This window comes from Patagioenas fasciata, chromosome 2 (genome assembly GCF_037038585.1).
Source record: "Patagioenas fasciata isolate bPatFas1 chromosome 2, bPatFas1.hap1, whole genome shotgun sequence".
Lineage (NCBI taxonomy): Eukaryota > Metazoa > Chordata > Aves > Columbiformes > Columbidae > Patagioenas > Patagioenas fasciata.
The window spans coordinates 71,321,309-71,346,606 of NC_092521.1; the positions used below are offsets into that span (position 1 = coordinate 71,321,309).

Genomic DNA, 25,298 nt, shown 5'->3' on the forward strand with positions numbered 1-25,298 from the left:
CTCTGAGCAGTGCCCTGAGCATGACTTAAAATGTCTGTGTACCAACAAAGCTACCAGGTTGAGAGGATTTGAGTCGTGTATCATATTACAGAGGGCTTGGGAGTGTACCTTTGTGGGGTTACTTTTGAACTACGACTGGAAAATACAAAACCAAGCGAAGTAAAAAAGGCTTCAGATCATTAAACAGCAAAATCACGTGAAAAGAACGGGACCAAGTTACACTCAGATCCCTTGAAACTGCAGGAATATTTCTCCTTTATACTGAGGCCAACCCAGAGTCATTGGAAAAGTGGGTGCTCAAGGGTGACACAATAGTACACAGAATGCTCCAAAGATTTTACAGAATTTAGACAAACCAGTGCTTTTAACAGAGCCTTTCCTATATGCTCAATATTATCACCTCCTGTTTTTCCAAAATGATATGAAGGAAAAGTACAATTCAGATTTTAACTAGAATTTTAGCACCTTGGATATAGCATTTTCTTATAACTCTTGCATTCTGTTAAAACAAGTCAACATTCAGCTTACTGTAGGAAATGAAACTTGATTTGTGCAAAGGTGTTTGTTAAAATAAAACAACTTAGAGAAGATCAACGTAACGGGCTACTGATGTGAGACTTCACTTACAGAAGGGTTCTCCAATATTCATGTGCTGTCAAAGCAAACATATGTCTTTCCTCTTTACGAGGAAGAACAGATAGTTTAACATTTCAATTCAGAAGAGCCCTAAGGATAATGACACATTCCTAATAACCAGTGAAATCGTTTCTGATTTCATAGCAGTGACATCCCTCTGGTGAACGCTTCCCCAGAAATACTCCAATTCACTTTCCATGTTCCCTTACAACTTGAAAGTACTGCAGAGTTCATTTCTAATTTGTTTCAAATCTTGCTGACTATCATGCTCACTGCAAAAGGTTTTACTCGCTAAGATCAGTGTATGATGCTTATGTGCTCAGACGCATTTCATTTCAGAAAATGCTTTAAACTATTCATGATAGTTTTGGCTGGAAGGACAAAAGAAAGCCTATCCACATTTTCTTACTCTTAGAGTTGTCAAAATCACTTTGTAATATGAGTTACTTCAGCCACAATAGACCAGACTTTAGTCTGCAGAAACAAACTGCCTTCTGTGTGATGATTTTGTGAAAAAACAAACAAAAAAACAAAACAGACAATCAACACCAAAATGCAGTAACACAATGAACTTTGAGATGACTGTTCTCATACTTTGATAGTGTAATTCCAATTCTTGACAATCCGAAAGTATCTCCAGACAGTAACCTCTGGAGGACCATGAGAGCAGAACTGAAGCAATCTGGATGATTTTTCATCTGCTACTGGTTCAGTAACATGCATACTTTCCAGGTAAAAACAAAAGCTCCCTCCAGTGTGTAATTACTAGTGGAGGTAAAGATGAAGCTACTGAAGGGCAAAGGTCTTTAATCAAGTAGTCCTTGAAAAATGTGCTTTCATAAGCACATAGCTCCCAGCCTAGCCCAGAGTTTCTAAACTACTTAATTGAATTTAAAGAGGAAAAAAACAAAACCAAAACCAACCCCAAACCATCCAAACAAAAAAACAAAACCAAAAACAAACCCCCAAACCTCAGTCCCTTTAAATATGCTTTTAAAATAAAACTAAAACATTGCTGCAATCATAAACACTGCTAAGCCTTAAAATTTACTTGCTGATGTTGAGAGAGATTGGCAAAGAAAACTTTGCCCTGAAAGATAAAAATACACTTGGAGTGGGTCAGAACCATTTCCATCAGCCTGTGACTGCAGTTTTGCAATGCGTGTGACCCCAGTTTCCTTTATCCTCAGTTGCCTCTCCTGACCCTCCACAAATCTTGGGACCCACTGGATGAGGACAGGCTTATTCAATTTGTAACTATACTAAATTTGGGTAAATTTCTGTAGGCAAACAGAGTAAGCTTATTTCCCACACAATTAGATAAAAGATAGATCATCAATCATTCTTATGCATTCCAGTCCCACTGCTCTTCATTTATTGCTGTGCTTACAGCTGGACTTCATTGTCCGCTTTAATGAAACAAACACTTTCTTATAGAACTCTTTCGGAATAAAAGTATTCTATGCATGCAGAGTTAAAAATGTAAATACATGACAGCTCCACAGTAAAGAATATATAGGAAGTGCAAACAACCAAAGGGAAAGATAGATGCATTATATACAAACCTCTCTTCTCTTGCTTGTCTTAGTTCTTCTCTTTTGTCTAAATAATCACGGCTAAAAAGAAAATTGCAGTGAATTGCAAGAGAAACCAGAAGAATAACGTATGTAACAGAAGTATAAGTACTGCTGGAGAAACCAAGATTGGTACAAAGAAGCTGATCAGAGACAAAAATTATTGGTTTGTTTTTGTAAAAAAGCCTGAGAAGTATGTGTGTACTTACCCATGCATACATCACATGTATGTAGTTCAGAAGGTCACTACAAATAATTACAAAAACAAAACCACCACCACCAAAAAAACAACAAAACCAAACAAATTAAAACCAAAAAAAACCACCCAAAAACCAAACCAAACCAAAAATAAAAGAAAAAACAACCCAAAAGTTAAGAACTTGAAGCACATTTTGAAACCTGGTATCTGAAATTAGATACAATGAACTGGACTCATCCATAAGGAGTGGGTGTATTAGTGGCTATTAAACCATTCCTCATTTGCTCCACCTAGAATGCCCCAAAGGAGTGACTGTGGCACCTGGCAGGCTAGATGAAGGCAGGGGCCATGGTGTATCAGCCTTCTTTCTGATATAACCTTCTCCAGGATGTTTTAGTTGCCATGGTCAGAAAGGGGACAGTGGACTGGCATTACCGGGTAGGACAATTCTTCGTTCTCATGGGGCGTATGTGGGATCATCAGACAGGTAACGACCTTTCACTTCATTATGTTTCACCCTGAGTTTGAGATACAAACCTCCCTCTGTCTCAGCTGCCCCTCCCACAGCTCCTCAAGTAACTTGTACATTTAGCTTTTGTCAGGTAAACTTTGCTGGATACCTGCACACTGTGATCTCAAGGCAGGCTTGTCACACCCACAAATGTGGATGAAATTTAAGTGAGAGCACAGCAGAACCCAGTGAATGCCTCAACATCACATGAAGATAGGTCTTTACAGTATATTTTTAATGTTTTGTTGAATCTAGTGCACAAAACAGATGAGACTTTCACCTTATCTGTTAGATTCTTCTACAGTGTAAGCTGTGACTTCAAGAATGATTTTCAGAACTACTCCATTTATGAATAAAACACTATTATTTTCTCTTTACATTGTGTCATCAAATGAACTACTCATCTTCTACTATACCAAGAGTTATCAAGCATCTGCTATCAAGCGCTTTTCAAAAGTCATATTTTCAGAGTATTCTTTGGAATTACAATAGCTATGGGAAAAACTCCAAGGGAAAAACAATAAAATCTAAGAATTTTTCAGCAGGCAGATCTTAACATTAGTCTTTCCCCATCTGACAACTTTCACCCTTCCCTACAGCTGAAGAATAATCCTTGTATTTTAGGACACATTGTTCTATATATACAACAGGTAAAAATAGTTCTACTGAGAAAAATGTTCATTATGTAAAGCATTCCTTCTGCTACTAATAGCTGATGAAGCTTTTTAACACCTCTCCTAAAACCAAGCTCTTTCACAACTGGTGATGCTCTCCTTTAAATTGTCCTCAATGTGTCAATAATGATGCCAGAACTAGTGCAATGTTCTCTAGGCAGAGTTGGAAAGAATGAGATAACAAATGAGTCATGATGGCAAATCCAGTACTGCTCACGAGTTTAAAGGCTGTGAATTGCAAGTGCTATTTTTAATCAAAAATACATCTTCAGAGACCGGGTTTCTGGCCAGACTGATGATACGATAATGTAATCCCAAGAACTCTTAAGAAACTGTCCATGACTGTTTGCTGTGGCTTTGTCGTCCTCCTGCCAGACTGTTTAATCAACTGTGGGATGCTGTCTGTCTGCAAAGATTGGTGGCTTTGCAGACCCTCTACCAAAACAAGTTACAGCTTTTGGGCGACCAGGGAATTCAAATCTAGAAGACTGAAACACTGGGCACTGAAAAATCATCATCTTAAACATGCAACACAAGCATATTTAATTAACCAGCTTCTGACTGTGGAGTAATGGGATAGAGATGTGTATTTTTTTAAATTGCTTCTCTGAATTTAAGGAAGCTCTTTAAGAGACAGAACAACTACTGTAGACAACCTCTCGTGAAATGTGCAGATCTGTTCTTCAAACAGGTCAAGCTGCCAAATGTCCTGGTGGCTTGTTTGGTCTGGGAGTTTCCTTTCTGAAAGATCATGTTGGCTCTCCATGGCAGCCTGCTGCTGCCTGATGATACCATTTAGAGGGAGAGTTTTTGGAAGAAGCTTGGAGACTGATACTTGATTGTTTCTGTTTCAGGAGAACTTGGGCAGCTGTTGGCTGCCAAAGATCCTATTATGGTGCTCTTCCACCTTCCCTCCGCCTCTCATTTTCTTCTAAACTAGCTATCTTCTGGAGCCAGGAGAATATCTCCTTCACCCAACCACTACTAAGTTACTCCTCTTTCCAAATTCACTGTGACACAGACCATTTCCACTTCTTACTAAAGAGTTGATTACAGTGAAAACAATCCTGCATACTAATAAACAGGCTCACATGAATCCCAGTGCCATCTTTTCTATAAATATCAACTCTAGGGCTACAAAACATTTATCTTACCATTGTTTCGATTACTACGCTGTGTCTTCTTCTAACTACTAAAAAGATGTTTACTTTTCACTCCTGTTTACAAGGAAACAAATTGGTTTCTGAGTGTACATTCTTCAGACAGTAGGTAAACCACTTCAGGTACAGGCACCTTCTCTACCCTAAGGCTGCTGCAGTCTTTGTTAATGCCTCTGCTGGGGTTTCCAGTCATGGGTTTAACAGGAGGACAGGACTTGCCTCTTATCATTCCCAGGCAGCACACTCTGAGATCCCACATGACACCACATGGTTTCAGACGTGAAAGCAGAGTCCTGTGCTCAGCTGGGGCCTTTGTCTGGTCACAGTTTGAACAATAATTTTGATAATTATTTTCTGTCAGTTGCTCTTTCCAGGAGGACGAGAGACATGCTCAGAAACGCAGGAAAAAGTGAAGTTTAAAAACACTACCATACATCCCAAGACCCCAAAATGCTTTTACTTTGCAGAACATAAAAGCAAAAACATACCTCAGTGCTGTCTTTTCCTCCCTTCTTGACACCTCTGTCCCACTGTTTAATCTTCAAACCCTTACTGAGATTATACTTTAAGGAGTATATTAGCTAATAAAATCTGGCCTCGGGGGATATTCAGCCAGTATAATTGGTAAATACATAGCTGTCTTCAAAAAACCTGCTGGCTTATTAAATGCCAAAATTCATCATGATATGTTTAACAGATCAGTTGTTAAGATACTTAGATTTGGAAAGGTAGCTAAAGAGACACACAAACTACTCACAAATTCAATTATTTTGCAATTGAATGTCTCAGTGATTTACTGACTGACACATTAAAAAAACAGACTGAGAGCAAATTTGGCTCTTACTTGAACTTGTTTCTTTCTTCACGTTCTATCCTTTGCAACCTTTCTTCTCTCTCCTGACGTCGTCTTTCTCTTTCTGCTGCCAAGGACTCCTGGTGCTGCCGAAAAGATGATGTAAGGAGACCACCCAAAGCTGGCCTGCAGAGAAGAAAGATCAGATTTCTCAGTGTCACTTTTATTGATTATACTGGCAAAAAATGAGCAGCAATCATTCTGTAAGTAACATAATCCAAACCAACAGAATGACATGGCAATATTTATGTATGGATGCTTCAAAGCATTGGCTAAGTATCTTCTCACTGAATTCATTTTAGATATTGTGATGAGCTTAAGAATGACAGATAGGGTAGGCTTCTTAAATTGCCAAATTTCTGAAGCACAAATAACGTACGTGTAAGAATTCTTCAGTGTATCTCAACTGCAATATTGTGTAAAAATTTTTGTTCTACTGTGTAATCCTGTCAACTGAAAAGCTGAATCCTGCAATGGACTTTGGAAACGTTAAGGTAAAAAGAGAAGCTGGAATACTTTTTCAGCATTTTCCAAACATGTTACACAATGATGTCAAAAACAGACGTAACAGTAAACACCTGAGAATCCTCTACACAGAAAAACGGAAGTAAAAGAAGATCTAAGAACTGCCCTTCTGAATTTGAACGCTCTCTTAAATAGGGGCATATTTTTCCTTTATATATTAAGAAATTATGTTATCATTATTTCCTCACTGCACGTGCTGCAAGCACAAAATGAATCACAAATTCGAACATATCAATAAAATACACAGGGACAGCACACCTAGTTAAAATAATCAAGTGGCATCAAAATTACTATTAAAAGAATCAGAGGAAATGGAGCTGAAGGAGAATAGATTAACCATTTTCCTCTCCTTGTCCAGAGCAGGGTTTAGTCTTCTCAAATCGTTCTTGAAAACTGTTTGTCTGATCTGCCTTAAAAATCCTTAATGATGGACATACCACACCCATTTATTTCACTGCTTAACTGCATCTGCCAGCAAGAAAGGCTTTTTCCATTTAGACCCACTAAGTCTTTGTCTGTCCATAGTAAACAAAGAGAACAGTTTACTACCACCTGCTATAGGGCTCAGCAAGAATTAGTCAAAAATGGGACTTTTTCTGCACTCCTCTATGACCATAACTATGAACTCGATGCTCCACGATAGGTTGCTATGAAGGAGGCTCAATGTAACCACAAGCAATGTACATCAAACTTTTAGCTGTTGTTCAGGAGTCTGTTAAGATGCATGAGGTAAAACGGTAAATGCCCAAACAAAAAAGTGGAACTTTTTCACCATAAAAGGCAGCCTCTATAGTAAAGACTTCTCAAATACATAAACAATTTTTTTCTTTTGGGATGAAATAGCTTCGAATGGCAAATACACTTCAAAAAGCTACATCAATATACACTTATAGTTCAGTCTTGATACAGATTGCAAGTACCGCTTTGGCTAGGAGAGTGGTTCCTCTCACACTTTCACCCCAAATGGTGGTACTGGTACCACCAACCTCTCATATGGCAACAGAGTGAACTCAGAGTAAACACATCTCTCTTTCTATGTCTTAGACAGGAAAAATCTGTGTTGTACAGGGTAGTTTTATGCAGATGTAAGTGTATCCACACTGATTGAATTAGACTGATAAAATCAAAAAGACATAACTCATGTAGAGCGGTTTCTGTGCATTGTTGTAACATGAGTTTTGCAATGAAAGGATTAATGAAAGAAATAGATACTGTCTTTTCTGAAAAGAAGCTAAACCCTGTCTAAAGGAAGGTTTCTAAACCAGGAATGCAAACCTGAGTAAATTTCCATTATTAAGAACTCAGACCCTTTTGCTTATCTGTTTATATGGTTATGGTTGCACAATCTCGGCAATTAGTGTAATGACATCAGTTCACCAGTGAAAATACAATAGGTGTGGGAGAAGAAAAAAACCAATAATGCAAGCCTATCTTCCTTGAGTGTCTGTTGAAGCAGGAACCCACAAAACATAGAACACAGCCATTACAGCCCCACTGGCAGCAGGGCACTATGAATATAATTTCAATAATTTCAATAAATTGAATTTCAATATGTCATATCCCACCCGCATAAACATTACACAAGATGGTATAAAACTTGATATTCTGTAAGCCTCCCTGCTGGCACTCTTCCAGAGCTACAGTATCAATGCTGGATCACACTCAAAACCATAAAAATCTCTAATATGCCTCAGCACTAAGAAAAGGAAAAAAAAAATCCTTAAACCCTGACAATCAAGTATGTGTGGTGAATTTTCCCTTGAATATATTTTAAATTTATATTAATCTTTGATCTTTTAGTGTATGTTGCAAGAGAAAACTCTCAGCAGAAACACTGGCACCACTGTACTAAGATTCAAACATGAAAATCTGTGGCAATAAGGTTGGATGTATAATTAGAAATTACTCTCGGAAGGGGAAAAAGTGGAGAATGCCTCCACATGAAGACATCTGGAAATAAATTGGAAGAGATGGCAAAAGAGAAGATCCCTCTGAAGCCTGTGCTCATAACCCATTCTGTGTACTTAGCTTGCTATCCCATGCCATCCCATCCTGTCCAGCTGCCCTGAAATCTGCCAACTCCATTTGGAGTCAAAGGAAGTTATGACTTAATAAAATCTGAAGGAAAATTAAGGGGAAGGATGGGTGATGCTCAGAGACAAAAAGAGCGATTGCAGGTCTGCACAGCATCTAGCAGGTCAGAACCTTCAGCTCTGACTAAGCTCTTTAGGGCTCCACAGTAAATACACATTCTTATCCAAGGGATTACAGGGGAATCGCATGGAGAATTGCAGTTTAGTCCTACAGACAGGATTCTAACCTGACCCTGGTAGTAAAACATCTCCACATGCCAAAACACCTTGTTTGAAGGTTTGTCCTAGCACGGTTTGGCTAGTATTGCTCACTTGACTAAAATTTGCAGATGTGTGAACAGCAGCCTTGCAATCTAAATAAAAGTCATACAGTAATGTCATCAGGAAAAAAGCTAAGGCCTAAGAAACTGTTGGACATCGATGTGACATATTAGCTTGCCACCTCTTGGAAACTAATGAAATCAAGAATAATTAGCCTAAACTTGGTACTTCCCAGTGGTTATTTTATGAGTCCATACTTCAGCTGAGTTACAAGCTAGAGTATAGCACATACACAACACCCAGGTCAATTCATTTGTCCAAACACAGTGTTCTGGACTGCCATTTTGCATACAATGGTTTATTGCATGAAATGGTCAAAACTAACAGTCAAAGCCGCGAGAAGGTTCTGTTGAAACAGGTTTTAACTAAAGAGAGAGAAACATGGCCAGCTGACTCCTTGTGTGGCATTAACTTCTTAAAAAAAAACCAGTCAGGCTTCTGGTTTTCAGTCACATTTAGAAAACAGTAGGCAATAGCACTGATATTGCTGAGTTCATCCTCACTTAGTGGTCACATCCTGTGTTGCCTGGAGCACTTGACTGGACACATCTTTGCTCTGTGAGGACCAGACCTCACACCACAAGCTGAGAGCATTTGCCTTATGGAACCTTATAGACTCACAGCTTCACTGTTGCTATCCAACACTGGCATTCAGATACATCAATCAGTCTTGTTTTTAACATGAACTGCAGCTGTAAACGAGCAGCTTTTACCATCTAGTACACTCTATCCTTAATTTTCTACATGCACATAAACTAAAACTGGAGGAAACAGGTGTTACTTTTAGGGTGTACAAACCTGTAAAAAAGTCAGAAGGAAAGGCAAGCTGTAAGAGGTATTCCTCAAATATTCTAAACAATTTGAAAGGGGATTTGTCTATGTTTGTTTGGGTTTGTTTGTGGGTTGCTTGTTGGTGTTTTTTTGGTCTCTGTATTCCCCTGGCAATAAGGCTTACAATAAACGTTCCCTTTTGCTAAACTCATACTTGAAATGCACATGGCAGCAGGACTGGCCAAACCAGTTGGCAGGAAGGCTTGGGCTTTCAGGTAATTTTGGTGCTTTGACACTGTTTAATGGGTGACAGTACCTTTGGGCCTCAGGAATATTCAAGTCTTACTGCTAGAGGTTGCATTTTAAAAACGGGTAAGCAAGGAAAAGGCTAAAAAAATAAAATCTGGCATTGAATCAAAGGTGGTAAGAGATTTTATGGAAAAACAGTATGGGAATACTCAGTAAAAGCATAAGAGAGTGATCACTCACAAAACAGGGTTATAATTATTATTTGCCAGCATTTTCAACTACCAGCTGGTTATATCAACCATTGTTCAATTCTACAAATATAATCCAGAAAGATGCTTGCTCTGACTACTATTTTTAGTCTTTTAGAGAACACGAGGCTATTAAGAATGGACTGTTAATACAAAAATATTACAAAAAGCTTTCTTCTGCCTGCTGTTAAAACGAGCAAAAGCTAAACAAGCTATGTTATTACACTCTAATTCCAGAAAGAAAACACACAGCAAGAATATGTTTGAGTTTGGGGATTTGTGAATATAGCTCCACACCATGACATTAGGACCTGGGGACAAAGAGATCAATCTAGAACCTAAAAAAGATAGGAAAGAGAAAAAAATATTTAAAAAGATAAAGAATTAAAAATAAGGCAACAAAAATATACACAGAGCAGAGGATAAAAAGCCAAAATATTGATTGTAGGTCAAAACTCTTCTGAATAAAAATTAATCTAACGTGCATTTAACACAGCAGTGAATTAGCAAACATTATCAAAAACAAGCAGAGGAAGACACAATATATCTCACACTCTTTTGCCAGTAATTGCAGTTTTCTGACAGTACTCTATTACAGACTATACATTGTCAAAGGAAATACGTGACCTGAATTACTCTGATCTTATTGAAAACTGAAGAAAATATTTCTGTCTCAGTCTAAGTGACTTTGTTACAGCAAAATTGTAATTATCATCTTCAAGCGTTCTTCATTAATTTTAACTCTGAAATACGCTTCTTTTGTAGCTGCTTTTTCCTCTGTTAGCTGAATTTTTAAAATTTCTAAATGAAAATGGATATCTATAGCTTAAGCACAAAATACAAATGTATATTTTTAGGAGCTAAAAAAAATTAACATATGATTTATGAGAGGAAATCTCTTTAGGTCATAAGGTTAATACTCAGGATTTTCTTTAATATAACAAGGGTCAGAATCATTAATAACCTTAATAAGGAAGCACTAATTACCCATTTTTCCAAAGTCCTCTTGCTCCAGCAGTCATGGGAATGCTACAGAGAAGGAACAACAGTCAGCAGCTCCTACTCAGGCCTTAAGTAACTCTAAATGTCTCTTGGCTTTAACAAAATAAATCCACTTTCCAGCTTAGAAAGAGACAAAAGAGGAGGCAAAGCTGCCAAGAGCCATATTGCTTTTCACAGTTAAAGAAACTCTCTGTGTGTTATGTCTCCCTACATGACACGGCAAATTCAAAAGCGTGTTGATATCAGATTTTGCAAACAGACTAAACATTACTTGAGGAATCTTTACAAAACTTCTCTCAAAAATAAACATAAAACTGAGAGATAAAACTACTGACTATTGCTTCCTTTGAGAAAGAAATTTCAGAATGACCAAGAGAAGAAATGATTAACGTTAGACTTTTAACTGGCCTGAGGGACTGCACAAAATAAAGCTACAGCAGGGCAGAGCTGTGCAGAGCCAGGGCAATGCACCAGGATTTTCTACACACACGCTGCTCTTGCAGTCAAAGGTTTACAGGTTTTGCATAATGTTTCTGTCTTTCTCCAGCCTGCAGCATCTCAGCCTCATCCGAGTCACAAAGTGCCTGGAAGCAGCTTGCAGAGCCCCCTCTCCCCATAGATCCAGGTTAAGGTTCGTGTCTCTGAGCATCAGGGCTGCACGCTGCGTGTTCAGGCGGCAACTCGTTGTGGTCTGAAACTGGAACCCAGGTCATGCTTTCTGTTTAAATGTATGGCCTATGAAGAAGCCTGCAAAGCTGCAATCAACAATATTGCTTACACAGTAGTTTGACAAGCAGCTAAGCCAGTGTGGGCCACCACTGGTTCCCAAATTGTAAATCATCAAGCAATTCCTAAGGTCACTTTTCCTAGTAAAATCTCAGCAATAAAATTGAGGCGTTTGCCCTGGGCCACTATTATCAAGCTATCCCTTCCTCATCATGTTATTCAGCGCTTGGCGTTTACCACAAGAAAAAATAGCCATGGTCTCTGGTCTGAGAGCACAGAAGTATGTATTAAGATGTTAGAAGCAGAAAGAATAGAAAGCCAAGAAAAGAGGAGCTGTTCTTGGGAGAGCAGCAGCTTCGTAGACTGTAGTGAGTTTTTGGTTTCATAGATTTTTTGATTCTCCCTTAGTGCTTAACAGCTGGACTAAGGTAACTCCAGAAAGCAGATTAGTGATAGATGCCTAACAAAAAACCAACCTACCAAACAAACAAACAAAAAGAGAACCTGCCGAGAAACTTCATCTAGCAGCACTCCCCTGGTGTTGACAATTACAAGGACCTTTCGTATCAGTAGAAAGTCTAACTGAAAAGCTGTTTAGCATTCTCGAGCATGGTTTCTTCTTTTGTTTTGCTTTTAATGGACGGAAATTTGAAAACACCAGTTTGCCAGAAAATCACTGTTTCAAGCACCTGGAGAGGGAATAAAACTCAAAAGAAGTGTATTCACAGACTTTTGCTTCACTTCATGTTTATACTTCAGGTATATAAGGTGCCTTTAAAATCACTGGAGAAAAAAACACCTATAATCTAGTCATGATAATCTCAGTGTCTGTGTGTACCTGTTGTCGAAATAAATGCTTGAAGGTACATTTTCTTTAAAAGATTCGTAAGAACATGGAGCTGAATGCTCAACATCCAAGGCCCTGGATCATGGGAGCCCAAGGTAATGTGCCATTGTAGATCATAAAGGAAGTAAGAAGAAAAACAGATTAAGGGATATAAAACATAATTCTTCTTTCTTAAGTTTATTTTCTAATGGTCTGGAGAAGTTGGAGAGTGCATCAAACAGGAATAACTTGCAAACACCATAGCAGGCCCTTACCAATCTTGGAGAACTGGAAGAACTTCAGAGAGACCAGCCAGAGGTAGAGACTAAATTCACAGTGACTGGCCAAGAGGATCCAGAAGTGGAGGTTTGTAAACTAAAGTTTCTGGCATTTGATTTAACAGATAAAGGCAAGAGAATGGGGACCACAAAACCCTGTTGTCTTGGTACAGTGCCCTGAGAAGGCTTTTTGAGCTAGGCCAACTGCGCTACTGTTCGACTATGAAGCCCAGTGGGACTGGTCTCCTGGCATATGCATCAGAGAAAACCTACCTTGGCAAACACACCAGCAGGATATTTTTCTGGCAATGGAATGAATTAAAGCTGGTGCTGAACTCAGGAGCTCTTGCCTTAGAAGCTACACTCCTTCAGGGTCTCCTCTAACTATGGCCATGATCAACACCACATAGTCTTCACCACCAAAACCACACTATTAGGATGTGTGAAGCTTTGCAAGTAATGAGTTTGCTGTCCAGCTACAGACTCCAGGCTGTAGCTTTCAATTTGAGTGATCATCTTAGATTCAGAGTCCGGGAAGGCAATCCTTGGCTAGACAGAAATATCTTAGGTGTGAGCACAAGGCACGGAAATATACAAGAGTATTACAACACCTTCCTTCCCCAGACAAGGCAGTAAGTCAGAGGTACAGAAAAATGCTTTTCTCCCTGGTGTGCTCCAGCCATGTCTTGCTCTTTGTTGCCAAAATTGATGAGGTTAAAAAAATCGAGATCGATAATATTTTTTTTTTCCTTTAGGAACTGGAGAGAGAGTTAATTGGTGATTTAAATAATGAAGAGTGGAAGTGGTATATTTATGGAGTAAAGCTCTCTTGAAAACAGGAGGATGGGGTTATACTTTTTAAGCATTAGGAGCAACTTTCACAACCGGAGGGATAAGAGAGAATCAATATACCCTTTCATCTCTCTCAATGAAGGGCTGAATAGAAAATGCCCTGCAATTTGCTCTCCATCAGCAGGATTTCCATGGCTGCAATATGCACTTCAGAAACATGGATCTCCACAGGGGGCCCAGAGAAATGAGGGAAAACAACAGTATTACAGTATTGCAAGAAGTTGGCAAAAGGCTGCAGCTGAATTTAGGAACTGAGAAACAGTCAAGTAAGCCTTTTCTCCTGCTGTCCAATTAGAAATATATACATTATGTGGATTTCAAAGAACAAAATCTATTTTCTGTTGCACTGAATTATACTGCCCTTTTGAATTCCCTACTGATCTTAGCCAAAGAGGGCTTTAAAAGTATGAATGTCAAAATGTCAACCACACTGCTTCTTGCACCTAAGTTGTGGCTCTTGTTTACATAAACAAAATGCAGCCAAGGGTTTGGAAGGGTCAGGATAGCTGAATGGAGCAAGAATCATTTTGCTAGGCACTGCTCTAAGTGCTGTTTCTTCCTTCCTCCTCATTCTCCAAGGTCAGATAAACAGTACCAGGAACTGCATCTGAAGCTCTTCCCTGCATGATAAAAGACAGGATTCCTTCTGTGAAGGCTTTGGATAACTGTAATCATAAACTGAAAGCGTAAAACTCACCTTGGAGCTAACCATAGATACGCATCTGCTTCTTATCAAGTGTCTTCCTCTCCCTCCCCCATCTTCTAACTTTTTTTTGTGTGTGTTTGAATCTGTGTAAATTTTTACCTTCAGGAGGTAGGAAATAATGTTCACATAATGCAAGGCAAACACCATTGACAGAAGACTCTGAAACCTTCTACAATACTTTCCACTCACTAATTAGTGCTGAGCGTTGCTTCATGGACTACACAGCCTGCTCTCCAGTGTGCAAAATTCTATTCATCGGTCTCTGCGTGGGCATTTCTGCAACCCATGTCTTTCAGGGAAATGAAATAAAATCAGGCTTCTGCTTCTTCAAAGCAGTCACGCCATTAAGAGTCTGCTGAACTATACATGAGCAATGGCAGCGCACTCAAAGAGAACAAGATTTCAGGCAAAATGGCATTTGAACCTGTAAATTTCACTGTTTTTTGAGAAATAACTGCATCTGTTCTACAGACAACAAGCAGCTGTGGCATACACACATTTTTTACACTTCTCAGAGAATAATATACAAAAAGCATCTGGCTGTAAAAGCCCTCAAATATAAGAATGCAGAAATCCTGGTGAATTGTACTACCATGAAGAGCAGCTGTAAATTTACACAGGAAGAAAGAGTGATGAGTGCAACCTGAAGAAAAGACAGAGATGCAACTTCAAGCAATGTGTTCAGACACTTAAAAACATGTAAGGGAGATCTGATAGTTGAAGGCAGAATGCTTTCCAGTTTCACATAGAAAGTAGACCAAGGTGCAATGGCTGGAAGATGCTGCTAGACAACTGGCCTCAAAATATGAAATATTTTCCTAGTCGTGATGATAAATACTGGAATGTTGTCCAGTAGAAATCATACACAACTGTTTGAAAGCACGTGAAGTTACAGGGGGCTTCCATTCAGCTCCTGAAGGAGCCATTAAAGGTCACAACAGATGATTACAGAGCTCCCATATGGCCTGTCTCTCCATGAATCTGAGAATTTTACAGCTTCATCCTGTGGGGCCAAGGCATTTTGGCTTCAAACCAGCAAGGCACTTATGTGCATGCTGCAATGAAAACTTGCTTCCTTTGCTGGAGCAGGGCCTGGGGGATCAGTTTCTTGCAGGACAGGTCCAAGGATCTTAACCCATTTCAGTGTTTGACTGTTTTGGGGCTTCTTTGCTGCAGGAGCAATCAGAAGCTTGCAACAGTGGGTGCTTAGAAGGGTGAAACTTCAAAAGCAGTGGGATACCTTTAATTCTTGCTTATCGTCCATCTATTTTGCTGATGGTAAAAGGGGGTAAAAATGCCAATTTTAAGTTTGGTTTTTGTGTGTTTTTTTTTTTTAATTATGGTATCACTCGGCAATAATTTAATTCAGATTTGGAAAGACAAATCAAGGCAAATTCCGCTAGGAAGATGAGCAAATGAAAACCCATGCCTTTCTCCAAAGACAAACCTGATGTAATTACTCACTTGAAAAAAAGGATTAAATCAATACCTCATGGTTAGAAATGCATGCATGCTGGAAGAACCTAAGTTGAACCATTCTGAATGGAAGACTGGAAAGGACGTGAGGCATCAGGTAGGTTCAAATGTATATACATACACATGAAAACATATACAGATCTATTTATATACACATAGAGAAACAGACAAAAAAAATATTAAATGGGGTATAGACATAGAATCCTGAAAAAGCCCTCACTTCAGAAAAAGGGTGGGAGATGGAATTTTTACAAATTAAAGGCCAGACTGCCAACAAACAATCCAGAGCCTCTCTGGCCTAATTTGAAATTATTTAATTCAATTATTTAATTAAACAATTTAATTATATTATTTAATTAAAAGAATTAAAAACTTCTACCTTTCTTCCTGAAACTCAACATGACAACCTTTGAAGCTATCATTTACTTTCAGGTTGTAACAGTCAGGTTACTTTTGTTGGTCCAAATCTCTTGTCAGGAAGAATTTCTTCCATGTAGCCATAAAATTTTCCTATCATTTTTCTTCCCCTAGTACCTTACATAATTCAAAAGGGTATGTTGATTATTCAAAATAACACTTTTTTTTTTTTTTTCTGATGTGGCTTCTCCCCTCCCCCCCACTTTTATTTTTCAAGTGAGCTGATAACTGATAGGTTATTATGAGTTTGCTTTACCTACAGCAAGAAACATTTTGCCCTTAATGAAGTACAAGATATATCATGTATTTTCAAGGAAGGAAAAAATTGTGGTCTAGGAAATTCTGAGCTAAGCACATTTCCAAGATTTTATAGTTGATTTAAGATAATAAAAGCGAAAATATATCTGTTTGAATTTATTTTATATTAAAAAACTGAAAGAAATAAAGAAAAAAAAAACGTGCTTTAGTTCACCTTTTAATACTTTGAACAATATACATGTGAAGCAACTCTGTTTTATCCATTTGAGTGAACAAAGCACCAGTAGGATGAAAATACATCCAGTCTTTAACACCAAGTCAGAGAAACAGTGAACATGTCTAGATTTCTGTCCATTTTCTTTCCAATGTAGAAAAGATCTGGCTACAAGATATTTTCAGTACCCATTCACAACATCTTACACTTACCTCCTTTAACCTGTCTATAAAGGAACTGTTGTCAAAACACTGATTAGTTTACAAACCTGTCACATTTGGTCTCTTGAGGCGGTGAGAGAGTCGTCCCATAACGAGTAGTGGGTGTTGTAGGGGCACTCACACCAGAGTAAGCTCGTGGAGAAGAGTATGAGCTGGTGCCATAGCTATTGTATCTGAAGAAATGCGAAGGAAAGTAGGAGAAAGGGAGAGACAGAAAGAATCCGTCAACAAGCAGGCATGCAAAAGTAAATCCTCTTGTCTAGGGGTGGTGGTGGTTCCATACTCCAGAACTTCTCAAACATCCTTCTGAAAATATTGCTCTAATCCCAACTTCAAAATATGCAATCTGTCATCTCATTTTAATATCAACCATGTCATGGACATACTTGACTCAAATAGTGAGCTGTTGGTATGGAAAATAATGAGAGTTTAGAATGGGGCCCTCCAAGTGACTACTCAGAGCAGGAATATTTAAATTACAGTTACTCCAATTTACTAGCTGTTTTGAGAGGCAATACCCAGCCACTAGAAGAGAGACCAAACCAGTCCATGTCAGCAATATTAATATCTAGCGAAATTAAGGAAAACAGCAGCATTCCTGAGACATGAACTGAACATGGACATTCATGATTTGCAAATGTTTGCATTACAAACGAAAAGCATCCCCATTCTTCTCAATTAAAGAGGCAGTATTTTGTTTCCCCTCCCCTGACATAAGTCATCACTTATGTGCCATTTCTTATGACGTCTGTAAAAAATCATCACCATGGTTAAAAAGACATGTCTCCGGAAGCATGGCTTTAGGAATTTTGATCAGCCATTCCCTCCATTAAAAAAAAAAAACAACACACCAACAAAACCTGCTTGACTTCAATGTGAGCTTGCTGATCAAAGAGAAATTGTTTCCAGGACTCCTGGAACAGCCACCTCCCCAGAGTCTCTTGTATCTATGTTTTCATCCTGGCTCCCATACTGAACAGAAAAGGCATATGCGTTGCTTTGCTGTGCCTTTTAACCATAGCACTTAAACAGCATGTCAAAGAGAGATTCCTGATTTGGAAAAAAAATAACATTTCTGTTCACAGATGATACAATTTTCCCACATGGAAAGCATATGATGCTCTGCAGGTGAAGTGTTCCACAAGGATAACTCATCCAAATGATAAAATTCACTTCAGGAAAAAGGGCAACATCATTTTCCTTATTATGAATCATAAGATATAATAGATCCTCCTTCACCATATCTTTGCTGCTTTTTCTCCCACACACATCAGCACTCAGTAATTTCACTCAGCAATTCTATTTGAAAAGGCTGGTTGGTTTCCTTCAGCTCCATTTAGCATACTCATCTAGTCATGCAAAATTTCATTCAGAGTTTCAAGCTTCATTCCTTTGGGTAAAAGAGCATTACTGCCTGCCAAGGCCCGTGTTAAAATCAGAATAAATTTCAGTTAGGAGCTTTTATAATAGAAGGGATCATGGTTTAGAGAACATGCCCATTTCTTCCCCCTTTGGCAACAATTCCAGGTTTATGTTTTAGAGAACACACCACCACCACCATCTATTTTTGAGGCACCATACTGACTGCCCAGGAACGGGGGAATCATTGCGGGGGAAAAAACCGCTAACATGCACTTTTCTGAGCTACAAAAGGAATTTTGCAGAATGGGAGATAACTGCCTTCCTGGCATTCATGCCCCATAAGAAAACTAACCAGAAACTGAAGAGAGTGGCCTAGCAGAGGGCTGTATAGCTGGACATTGTGGGGCTTCCTTGGTAGCACAGACCTGGCATGGGTCTTCTCTCCAGCACGGTCATGTCAGAAAAAGTCCTGCCTGTGCCCATACTAAGTGACCGATGAGAAAATGTTATCCTAAGAAAAGCTCAGAGCTCATTAGGGGTGTTCCTGACAGTATCAGAAACCTCTGTTTCTATTTCAATCAACTGAAAGGAGACCTTATCAACCATTACATTTGCTTTTCTTCTTCTCTGCCCTGTGAAAAAGCTGACACAGCGCAGAATCCTTTCTCAGAGCAAGGAATTTCAACTAGTCCAAAGATAACTCTCATTAAAATGAAGAGAATACACCTTCTGTGAAATCAGACATACAAGTATTAATAAAAACAAATCCAGAGGGACTGGTCTGGACATGGCATCCCTGTATATCTAATTTAGAGGGAGACAAAGATGCTGGAAGAGTAGCAAGGCAAAACCAGCACACCAGGTAAGTCTGCATCCTGTACACAATCCATTTTCCCTTCTTATCTCATATACCAATGCAGACACAATGGCCTTGACCCAGAAGCCTTCACTCTGAAGAAACCCTAGACATTTACCTCTTTTATGAACACATTACTGCCAAAATTGCACAAGCTTTGCTCTCATTTTCCCCCAAATAAACCCAGCACAATCCTTCCCCACACCACATCCTTGATCCTATGTGATAACTAGAAGTACAAGGACGGTCAGAGGAAAAAAACTGCAGAAATACTAAATATTGCAGAAACAGTAAGTATTTAGGAAACTACTCTCTAAAAAGTATAGCTAACAGCAGCAGCAATGTGAGAGGCCTAAGGGAAAATTGCACATATGCAGGAAAAAGTAAATTTAGAGGAATCCCAGTGTTCAAGCTGCAGGTAAGGAAAGACACATGAACTATGTCTCTTGTCAACAGCTACTTCGATTTACAGGCTTTTCAGCAAAATGAAAAAGCAACAAAAAACACCCACCTATTAGAAGAGAAAGATCAAAAATTTAATGGATCAAAGAAATAAAAACTTTTGTTCACATGCAGAAATTCAGAAGGACTGCTGGAGAGAGGAAGAAATAAATATGCTCACAATATACGTGTACATTTTCATCACCTAATTCAAACAACACTGACCATTAGGAAAGACAGCTAAAAACCATCAGCTTCTTTTCAAGGTGATTCTATTGCATTGCTTTTAGTGCTAGCTATTGTCAATCTGTTTTACCTGAAAACAGATCAAGACAAAACAATTTTGTTGTTGTTGTTTTGTTGGTTGTTTTGTTTTTAAATGGGTGGGATGTGGAAATTAAAAATTAGAATTAAAAACTAAGAGAAAAGCCTAAGGAGCAACCGAACTGACCAGATGTTGTGGAAGGAAAACTATTTATTCTGACTGCTATATTCTCTTTAAAGGGTTTAATCTACTTCTCTTATTACAAGCATGAGTTGAAATTGCATATGACAGGGATATGCACTGTAATCTTACAGCAAATTCAGGATTTGGCAGTTCAGTCTTTGAAGCCAGGATTTTGCCCCTGAAATCCAAGTGCTAATCTGATCTCTCTTGGTTTTATAGCAGAAGAGCTCCATTAATTTTCATGAAATCACATTTGCAAATTATGCTGTTGTAAATGAGAGCAAAGTGGTGCTGCCTTCTGTGATCTCCCAAATCACAGGTTATCTATCTACTCCTGTATAGCGGAAGCCAGGATACTTATTAACTATAGACCTTGAAGAGCAATAAGATGAAATGAAAGCAACAAAGGCAAGGGGAAAATATAAATAAAATCAAAATACAGGCTTACAAGACTAAAACTAATACAGTATGTTCTGGAAATAATACAATACAGAGAGTACATTATTACCACTATAAAACTCTTGGAAGGTGTTATTCATTTATCTAAACATTAATGTCAGCTATATAAAATCTACCTGTTTTCCCTCATCACCTCTGCTTCCTTTTCTTTCACAGATGCTGGAGACTCTTCAAAGTCGTACGAGAAGAGGTGAAATGGAGTATGTGGTACATAAGGTAATTTCTCCACCGTTGGAGATGCCTTTGGAGTAATGGATGCTGATGAATTTTGGGAAGAGCTTAGCAATGCTGCTGCAGGTGAGGATGGTGATGAAAGGACAGAATTATGATGAGAGACAGATGAGTCAGGCACAGAAGAGGAGCAGCTAGAAGAGCTCTTTGCTCTAGAGCAGGAGAGAGGCCTCTCAGCTGGAGAAATGGCACTGGAGATAGCTGAAGAATCAGAGCACCGTGAAAGGTTTTCATTCACAGCCTCCCATGCACCTGGGACCCCACTGCAGGAGGAAAACATCATAAGAAAGGGAAGGGGAAGGAGAGGGAAAAAGGGAAAAGAGAGGTCAAGAGATCATACTGATTGGAGGAAAAAGAATAAAGTCTAGGAGAGCCAGACAAACAAAACCTTCCAAAATGTAGACAATCATTGTCTTTAAAAAAAAAAAAGTAAGGAAACCCACATCTTTGTATAGCAGTGGGATTCTCCTGCGGGTTGCAAATACTGAGGAATGGAAGTGACTCAGCTTAAAGGAAAGCTTTTGGGCTTCAGAATTAATTTTCATGAACTTTTTCACAACCATTTTCTGAACAATTTTCAAGTGTTTCAACTTAGGCTGTAAGCACTGTCAGAGCAGCACAAAGATGTTTCAACATGTTGGATGACATGGTCCACAGAGTATAGATGCTTCAAGATACAATCCACATGACTGCCTCTTGAAGACCAGATATCAGATTATCATCCTCCCTGATAATCTGATATTTTTGCTAATAACGCTCATCCACTCGAGATGAAAACAAAAAATACTCAATCAGCACTATTCTGTCAAAATTAAGGTTGAGAATTATTTCAAAGGCAATGCCTTAACAGATCATCTGTCTGGTATGAAAGCACTCAGTGTCAGCAACCCATGCTGGTGTTAGATAGAGACTTGCAGAGTTGCGCCGAGTGCAACAGAAAAGACAGCTGCTTTGCTCTAGTGAAGACAGATGTTGGTGAGTGTGACAGAAGGGGCAAGGCAGGTGAAAAGCCATGGGATCTGCACTTTGGGATATCTGTTTTCAGTAGTGTCTCCAGCATAAACACTGTGTGAGGTCTTTGGGCTGGATCGCTTGGCAGGTGACTGATTTCATTCTCCTGAGACCACCTCTACAACCCACCTCCAGGCACGCAAGTCACGGCCCTTATCTGCGGAGTGTGGGTTTGGCACAGAGTAAGCAACAAAAACATAATACATGCTATATATGTCTGGATATTATGAAGCTAATCATCAGGTATATACCAGGTAATTGTTCTCACATCAAAAGCACGGTGGGCAATTTGGAAACCTTCATCTATTGCACCAGCTGGGTGACAGGAGTCACTGAAGCCAAGCTGGTCCTGCCCATGCTGACAGCATCTGACGTGAATGGCCAAGGCACAGACCGCTTCTGCTACGTGACACTGGCAGGAAAAGGAGGTATTTAGAAAAGCCACAGGAACATCACCCAGTTACCTTGATGTGACTATTATTTTAAAACACCAATGACCTAAAAGCACATCACACCCTGTATATGGCTCTTCTACATTTTTTAAACAGTATTTTAGTATATTCATGTCATTTACTAATAATTTGTGTCCTAGCTTTGACTTTAAAGAATTGGATTTGAGGAAATTATCACTTAATTTTGAAATTTCAGGCAGCCATTGGCAAGATTTGCAGACTGGAAGATATTAATAACAACAGTACAGTATTTTCTTTGGAATTTACACATTAAACAGTTTCCTTTCTTCCTTCTGTGCTGTATAGCGTCTGCATGAATGTGGTTTATTTAAAAAAAAAATCCAATCTCATTTGCCGAGTTGCAAAGCCAAACAATTTAACCTAAATCAAATGGCTGTCTGGAAGAAAGAACATATTTTCTTTCTTCCACCTTATTAGGATAAAGTTGGCAGATGCCAAATCCATACATCCCTCAGAAATAAGTGGAAAATTTTACATAAGAATATTGTTTTGATAGGTGGTTTGTTTATATCCATATATACACAGATGGGCAGGTATGTATAAAAATATATATGTCTATCAGCTTTGCCCTTAAGTAGTTCTTTCCTGCTAATACATGAACAAAACTTGACGGAAATCATAGGCAGCATCCAAAAAATCTCAGTCTTCATAATGACAGATATTGCTAATAAGGCTGTATCATGAAAACACAGATGAAAACCTAAGAAACCAAGCAACATCCTAACGCAGCAAAGCACTGCAACATTTCGCCATTGCCTTAACTAACAGGATAAGCCTAAGCCATGCTTAGATGTTATGTTTTCTACTAAGTATTTTAAGATTTGTGAGAGTTACTAATTTTGTACAAAGGCAGTGAGTACAAACAGTTCTTAGTGCATTAAGCCTACATAATGATACGTGTTTCCATTAACACACACACACATGAACAAAGTTCTTAAATGCAAAAAAAATTCCTTGGGTGTGGTTTTAATGAGTGATCTATAAATGTGAGTGAAAAGGTAGCTGGTGCTGCACACTGTGCTGGTGAGTTCACGCCAGAGGCTGAGGAAAAGCTGGAGGGACAACACCAACTCCCGGTACCTGGCTGTGACCTGCCTACTGGCCTCTTCCTCCCCCTCATCCTCAGTATTGGGCTCTGTGACTGGCTGCTCTTCATCCTCCTCTTCATACTCTTCCTCCTCTCTGAGGTCAGACCAAGGAAAGAGGCATGCAGTGGGATGGAAGGAGAGAAGGTGGAAGAGAAAACAAGGTGAGTCCCCAAAACAAGAAATCCAATGAAGTTAGAAATGGAAGGAAAATACTGAGGGTATAAGTTATGGCATGAGACAAACAGACACCTCAAACGTCCTTCTAAGTATGTGTTGGTGCTAGGGTAGCTACCAGTCAAAATATTTTATTAATATCCTCTCCCCTATTTACATTTTTTATGATTGATTTTTAAGACCCCAAAGATGCCATTTATTTTTTCTCCCTCTTGGCTTTCCATTTGCTGCTGTCCTACCTGCAGACACGTTAATGGAAAATGTTCATGACAATACCAATGTTCAACTCATTAGTCATTAAGCTGTGCCTGTTCGGCTAAAAGGACCGTACATGCTGTGCTGGCATGTGACAGCTGGCACTGGACAACACGCTTTCTAAATTAACACAAATAAAACATTACTGTTAAGAAACCGAGAGCTCAACTGGAAAACAGAACAGGGTGAACCATTCAGTTAGAAATAATGGAGAGACCAAATCGGTTCAGGACTATTTGCAAATAGCAATATTTAAGCTATTGGATGCCAGTACATGAATTATTTCAGTAAAGAGTCATTAATATGGTCAAAGTAGGCTTCAGTTCAGCAGTAATTCTGGCAGAGAAGAACTGTAAGCCATGCATAAAGCCTCCATAACCTACAAACCACATAAGTGAATAAGAAAACTATCTTAAAAAACAAGAACAAAACCAAAAAAGGCTACATTGTCTGCCCCCTCTCCCTCCCACTCATGCTTTTTCTCCTCAAACCAACAGACTCATGGAAGATTTAGAAAATATTCTCTCTTTGGAGTACTTCTGCATTTGCAGGTGATCCAGCTCTACACTTGATTTAATGATACATACCACTAGCTTATGCTACATGCATAAAATAAAACATACAAACAGTAATAAAGTTCATAAGAATCATATTCCTTACATTTTCCCAAAAGCTGGTTTTCTTTTCTCTGATTCTGAAGGGATGCTCTGTGTATGTTTTTTCCATTTAGAATTAGTTTCCATGTCATAAGAATAATGAAAATTTACAATGTGAGATCATGAACTCATTGAGTGCAATGCAAAGGGTCAATCCAAGATTTGTTGTATTTATATGGAGTTAGTTATAGAATAATCAAGAAAATGGCAGCACCTGAAACTTTTCCAATACTCTGGCAAACATCTACAAGGTAAAAACTTTCAACCATACCCAAGGTATCACAGTGACATAACCATCTCAGTTGTTATCTCTCCATCTCTCTGTCCTCTTGACAAACATATGCCTCCCCTATAGAGACACCTCTTGACTTCCACACACATATATGTATTGATATACCAAAAAAAAAAAAAAAAAAAGAAGAAAAAGGAGTTGACTAGGGAGCATTCATGTCATCCCTTCTTATTAGTGAGGAGCTCAAGTCTAGCTTTGTTATTATTTCCTGTGAAGGACAAACATCTGCCTCTGCCAGTCCTACAACAATCACATTTGAGAAATAACTCATGAAGCTCTGTGGGATCATTGTTCTCTGATAAGAGCACTATGTATCCTGTAACGCTGATATTACAGCTATTGCTTATATGAACTAGAGTGGACCTGTTATTACTGTGTTATAAGATTCCCCAGGTTTCCAGATTGATGACAGCAAATTCCTCACTCTCCTCAACTGTCTGAAAATGCCCAAAATTGTAAGTGCCGTACTCATCTGATATGGTGGATCTCAGAAAGGATTCTTTGAGAATTTATTTGTTCACACGAGTGCATGGAGTTTATACAATACAGGTTAAACTGGGAACCACTGAGTTATAATTGCACTGAACAGAAACAGAAGCTGAAAAGAAAAAAAACCAACATCCTAAACAGAGAGGATTAGCTTCATGTTTAAGGATCACGTCATAACACGGGATCATCAGGTCCCTAAACTAACACTTCCCAGGTGAGCAACACATCTTGGATATTTTCCTTGAGATCTTGCCATGCTATTTTTATATCTTG

At 38.8% G+C, this 25,298-nt stretch overlaps 1 protein-coding gene across 13 annotated transcripts in view; it reads right to left on the reverse strand.

Moving 5' to 3' along the window:
- Positions 1–25,298, reverse strand: part of FHOD3 (formin homology 2 domain containing 3) — a 386,693-nt gene that overhangs the window by 78,921 nt on the left and 282,474 nt on the right. For 8 of the 13 annotated variants that reach the window (XM_071804398.1, XM_071804397.1, XM_071804394.1 and 5 more), the window contains exons 11-15: positions 23,152–23,253; positions 20,473–20,850; positions 16,838–16,963; positions 5,599–5,733; positions 2,202–2,252 (exon numbers count right to left, since the gene is read on the reverse strand). In XM_071804398.1, coding sequence (XP_071660499.1) covers positions 2,202–2,252; positions 5,599–5,733; positions 16,838–16,963; positions 20,473–20,850; positions 23,152–23,253 — 792 coding nt within the window. The remainder of the gene's footprint in view (positions 1–2,201; positions 2,253–5,598; positions 5,734–16,837; positions 16,964–20,472; positions 20,851–23,151; positions 23,254–25,298) is intronic. The other 5 variants (XM_065831129.2, XM_071804399.1, XM_071804395.1 and 2 more) reach the window with 4 other exon arrangements.